The 6000-nt window shown below is 41.0% G+C and overlaps 1 protein-coding gene across 1 annotated transcript in view; it reads left to right on the top strand.

The window, feature by feature from the left end:
* Nucleotides 1-1663: 1663 nt before the first annotated feature.
* The window catches only part of SAV1 (salvador family WW domain containing protein 1), a 31851-nt gene continuing 27514 nt past the window's right edge, over nt 1664-6000 (top strand). The window contains exons 1-2 of the mRNA XM_019968652.2: nt 1664-2126; nt 4393-4836. Coding sequence (XP_019824211.2) covers nt 2033-2126; nt 4393-4836 — 538 coding nt within the window. The 5' untranslated portion in view covers nt 1664-2032. The remainder of the gene's footprint in view (nt 2127-4392; nt 4837-6000) is intronic.

Genomic DNA, 6000 nt, shown 5'->3' with positions numbered 1-6000 from the left:
GACTGAGCAACTTCATTTTCATTATATAGTTCCTTTTGGAGTAGCAAGTGGCAACCCACTCCAGTGTTCTTGCCTGGAGAATCCCATGGACAGAGGGGCCTGGTGGGCTACAGTCTATGGGGTTACAAAGAGTCAGACACGACTAAGCAACTAACACACACACACACAATCTTGTGTAAGTAGAAAATTCCTTGCCTTTTGTTAGTTGTTTACATCTCTTGTAAGACAGTTCCCATCTTAGGGAAAGAAAGCACTTTCCATTGTCAAAGCCTCAATTTGGTCACTAGGGGTGGATCCCATGTTATTTTTCAAATGTTATCTTGAACATTTCATACCTTTGCTAAATTAAATAGAAGAAAGCAGGGTCTATTTTAGATTAAAAATCCCAGTTCTTGAACTTTAGTGCTCAAAATTCTCAAAAACAAAAAGAAAGAAATCTAAGACAGGAGTATTTAACTCTATGAAAGAAATGTTCACATACTGAGGTCTGAAGAAGTCACTCTGGATTGCACACAAGTTTTTACCTTGGCTAAAATGCCATTTGTGGATTATCCAACACATATTGTACATCTGCTTTATTAACGGGCTCATTAACTTCGAAGTAATCTGGTGACTGAGCAACCAACACTTAACAAGGCTTCCATGATAAGACAAAAATTCAATGTCTCCCTTCCTGGGATGCCAATGCTGTTACTCCTTCAGTGATGACTCCCTTTCTACGTACCAAGGCAATAATAACTTCCTGTGTTCCAAACTGATCTTTTTTTCTTTTGAAACCTTGAAGGAATATATCCCTGACTTACTGAATGTTTTGTTCTGATAAAACTATGCTGAAACCCATGCTTCCCCCTCAGTAAAACTATGCTGAAACCCATGCTTCCCCCTCAGGACTTCCTCAGAGTTACCTGAGAAGCTGTCTTCTGGGCTTGTATTTCCCAGTTTGGCTCAAATAAAACTCTTTTGTATTCCCATGAGAGATTATTTTTTTCCATTGACAACTCCATATTTCCAAGAGGAAATACATGGTAAATAATGATAGTGATAATTAAATAAATCACGCTAATATCAAATTTATCTTACATCACAGATAGTAGAAACACCACTTTGGCTTCTTCCTCCGTTTTTTCCTTTATCAGAAAGACGCACACTCCCTGGCACTAACGGAGTGTTTTCAACAAAAAGAGAGATCTAGATTTCTTTGGGTGCAGCATGAGCGTAAGGGTGGCGTTTCTTCGACTCTACAGGCGTTCTGTGCTATTACGGGCTTGAATTTACCAGCCCCCAAAATTCCAAGAGGGACGTCCTCTTTCGTGGCCGAGGACGCGAATGCATCTTGGGGGGCGTTACCAGCTCCCTCAAGGTCCTGAGAGAAAAATCTGCGGGTAGAGGAGGTTCCTCTGCAGGAGCGCGCCACGGCCTCCTGCGCTCAGTCTGGCACGTTTTGTCCAAAGTGCCCACCAGACCTGCTCCTCGCCGAGCCGGAGTGAAAGCTGCCGCTGCTCCTCCCGAAGACGACGGGGCAACCCGTTAGCTGAGAGGGCGGCCCCGCGTCCTCTGGCCCGAGCCACGCCCAGGAGCGGGTGAGGGAAGGGCGGCGGCGCTCGCGCTGCGTCGAGTTTCCCAGAATTCCCAGCGGCCGCAGGGAAAGTTTACGGGACGTAGGCGGCGACAGCGGCTGCAGCAGTAGCGGTAACTAGGTGGCCAGCAGAAGACCATGGCCCTAGCGGGGCGTTCCTGGCTCTTCTCTCGGAGTTCTCGGGCAACGACGCGGAGCCGGCTGACTTCCGGGAAGGAACTGACAAGCGATTGAGCGGTGACCGGCGCGCTTAGCGCCCCGAACATGCGGCAGTCCTTGTGGGCAATCCCGGGCTGCGGAGAGGCGGCAGCGGCGGCGGCGGCGGCGGCGGCGGCGGCGGCGGCTCGGGAGGGAAGGAGGCGGTGGCGCCGGCGGAGGTGGCGGCGGGGACTCCCGGCGCCCGGCGCGGAGCCTTAGGGCGGCTGCTTGACGTGGCCTGGGGCCTCGTGGTCAAGGATGCTGTCCCGGAAGAAAACCAAAAACGAAGTGTCCAAGCCGGCCGAGGTGCAGGGGAAGTACGTGAAGAAGGAGACGTCTCCTCTGCTGCGGAGTGAGTGTCGGGCGGGGTGCGCCCACACCTGGCCTGGGCGGCCGCGGGCTGCGGGGGACCCGGGCTGGGTGTCCGACGCCGCTCCCCGCGGCTTGTGTTTCCTTTTGGCCTCTGTGATTTTTTTTTTTTTTAATGCCTGGAGTGATGTTCGTTGTTTGAAAGCTGATAAAGAGTGAAAAACTTAAGTTAGTCCCCCTCCGTTCCCCCCCCGCCCCGCACTCCCGGCCCCGTCCCGCCCCTCAAAATCCACAGACTTCCCTTCTGGAAGCTATGTTGTTGGTTTTAATTACTGGAAGAAAGATATTCTTTAGAAAACAAATTGCTCATCCCCTGGTTCTGTAGGAATTAAAGGGATTACACTGGGGCACACGTTTTCCTCTTGTTACGTCGAGATTTGCATTGTGTTTGCAAACACTGCAGTTGTCACTCGCCCTGCTCGAAGTTGTGCGAACGTTTGAGTAGAATTCTTAGTCCAGCTCTGTTGGATGATAACGTCCGGAGGTGAAAGCTGACCGTCGCTATTGTAGCTGCTGCCCAAAAAGTCTCGTCAGTTGTAGATCTCAGGGTTGAAGAGCCAAAAATTATATGTGTTTGGCTGTGTTCATAAGAATTTCTTCAAATAAAACCTCCTAGAAATCCGCCAAAGACTCAAAATAATTTCCATCATACTTTTGGGAAAATTACGAAAAAAGTTGTGTGTGTGTTTATAAACATTTTTTAATAGAGTGCATTTCGCTGAGACTTTACTTATTTTCAATTTAAGTATTTGACTCTAATTTTCCTACTGAATCTTTTGCATTTTTAAATTCTTGCTTGTGTGTTCAGAACATTTGTGAGGTAAGGAGCAAGTTTTTTGGTGTTCATACTGAATGCTGGGCCCTTTGTGTAAGTTTCCTTCTTGGAAGCTGGTGACTGTGACTTAAGCATTACCTCATATTGTAATTGGGAAAGCTTTTCATAGAGGTTCCTAGTAATATTTGCCCAAGATCGCACAAAAAGGGGTGGAGAGCATGTTTTTCCATTATAACCACATCATCAACCTTCCAGATTTATCCTTGTATTTGCAATGCTTTCTTACAGAACAGATCGGATGGGTACATCAATAACCTGAAACTTGATTTTTAAAAACTTTTTAAAAGTTTATTTTTCATTTACGTATTCTCTTGAGGATTTTGGCCAAGTTTAGGTTAGCTTGCAGTTAGCTTCAGATAAACAATGTTTATCTTAAAATCATGAAATATGTTTGCCACACCTTTTAACAAATAACTTTTGATATATAGTATTTTGTTTTAGTTTCATCAAATGTTGAACCTTGTTTATTCGGATACTAATTTTTGTCTGCTTGGCTTCTGTTACATATTAATATGCGTGCCTTCTGATACTGTCTACTTAGTGAACTAATAAAATGGGCTCCAGATCCAGTTTTCTTCTTGTTTTAAAGGTGTTTGCATTCTAACCAGGAATGCTTAAGGTGTTTATTTAAGTTTTATATTCAGAAGTACTGTATCCTTAAAGCCATTGCCCTGTTTTCTTCTGTTTTGAATTATAATTGTTCTTAAAGGAGCCATGGTTTTAGACTTGGCGTTTTTTTTTTGTTTGTTTGTTTTTGAACTGATTCAACATTTGTGTGTCTCTTTGAAATGAGATTAAAAAATTTTTTTTTAATTTTCATAGCTTAATTTTTAGTTTTTCCATCTTTTGAGTATTGTACTGTTGCTACATAATTCCAAGAGTAGGAATGCCAGATTAATAATTTTTTAATTTTTTTTTAAAGGAATTCACCTTTACATGTTTGAGAACAGCATTATGTTCTGTTTCATTTTTTAAATTGTGTTTTACTTAAGAGTTTGGGGAATTTTGGAAATGAAGTACAGTCTGCAAAACAAACTAATGTTAAGTTATGCTGGTAACTGTATCCATTTGTTAGATTGTTTACTATTTTTATACATTTAATCATGAGTATTTCATTAATACGTATTTTGTAGTTTAACTTACTGATGTTTCATTATATTATGTTTGGTAGTATGCAGAATATGTTTGATTCTGCTAGAGCATACTTATAACACATTCATACAAATTATAAATTCATTTGATTGGGAATATGGCAATCAGCCTCAATTTAAAATACCCAGATACTTTGCTAAAGTTTTTAATTGTGTTTTCTTAAGTCCATTGAAATTTTTCATTTTGGGGTAAGATGTAAATAAACAACTTTGGAAAAGCATATATTATTTACTAGTCATTTTATTCTTTTGTTTTATTATAGATCTTATGCCTTCTTTTATCCGGCACGGTCCAACAATTCCAAGACGAACTGATATTTGTCTTCCAGATTCAGGCGCTAATGCCTTTTCAGCTTCTGGAGATGGAATAGTTTCAAGAAACCATAGTTTCCTTAGAACTCCAATTCAAAGAACACCTCATGAAATGATGAGAAGAGAAAGCAACAGATTATCTGCACCTTCTTACCTTGCCCGGAGTCTAGCAGATGTCCCTAGGGAATATGGCTCTTCTCAGTCATTTTTAACAGAAGTTAACTTTGCTCCCGAAAATGGAGACTCTGGTTCCCGATATTACTATTCAGATAATTATTTTGATGGTCAGAGGAGGTGCCCACTTGGAGATCGTGCACATGAAGACTATAGGTATTATGAATACAACCATGATCTCTTCCAAAGAATGCCACAGAATCAGGGGAGGCATGCTTCAGGTAACTTAAAATATAAATACGACATTAGTTTGTATATTTAGATTTATTAATACTTCATTCAGATGATGTTGTTTTCTGGATTTTCTTGGAAAGCCAACAGATACTCCTAGAGAACTACTACTCTGTTTTGCTAGTCTTACTAAGCCAGCTTGCAAATAATTACTCACCTGCACTGAGGGAAAGAATTTTATGTCCATTAACTCATCTATTTAACTTATTTTATAAAAGCTTGGTACATATCTGAAGTCTATCTAGGCAGTATGAACTTTGAAAACTTAGAGATTTTAATGTCTGTAGTTGGATTGACTTTAGGTTTAGATTTGGTAGAATGGGATGGTTAGGATTTCAGAGAAACTGGACTTAAACCTGGGAAAGCAAAGGCAAATAGGAAGAATCGGGCATGGCAGGTGATACCATGGACAACTGCATCATAGCTTAGCTAGAACTTGCTCTGTTTTGTTTTTAAGAGACCTGTTTTTGTAGTTAAATAATTATTTCCCGGGTTTAAAAAGGCTGATTGTCAAATGGTTGGTTGTGTGTTGTGTCCTTTTGTTCTTTTTGCAATGGGGAAAAATATTTTCCATATAATTTTTTAAACTCTGTTTTCTGTATTTGCTGACTTTGGGACATAGTACAAGGAGCAGAAGAGAGAGGTAAAATGCACAGTTCTACTTTATTCCTAAAGTACTAAGTTACACTAGGTAAATTGAAGCAAGCTGAAAAATCAAACTTTTTCATCTGATTTTTTTCCTAGTAAGTTGTAGGCTTTACAGTTTGGCAGGATAAAAATAAAAAATATCTGATACATTTATACTTCATTCATTTGGTATTAATGTTTACATGTCTAGTATTTTCCCTTTGGTATCTGTGTCCTGATACCTTAATTGGGAAAACAAAACCCATATATGCCGAATGATCACAGACGAGTTAGTTGTTGTACTTTGTGTAAGGGGAGTCAGAAGAGAGATCAGCATAGGCTAGAATGCATAGAGAATCGTTCGTGGAAGAGGTGGGATCTGAACTGTTTTCTTTGAGCTTGGACTTCAGATTGACAGGAGACATAGAAAGGACATTGTAGGTGAAAAATCAGTGAAAACAGCAGATGTGTAAATCCAGGGAACTGTGTAGTTCTGTCTAGTTTGAAGAAATAAATTGGAATAAGTT

The sequence above is a fragment of the Bos indicus genome, chromosome 10 (genome assembly GCF_029378745.1).
Source record: "Bos indicus isolate NIAB-ARS_2022 breed Sahiwal x Tharparkar chromosome 10, NIAB-ARS_B.indTharparkar_mat_pri_1.0, whole genome shotgun sequence".
Lineage (NCBI taxonomy): Eukaryota > Metazoa > Chordata > Mammalia > Artiodactyla > Bovidae > Bos > Bos indicus.
The sequence above is the reverse complement of the archived record's forward strand: the minus strand, read 5'-3'. Positions and strand labels throughout refer to the sequence as shown.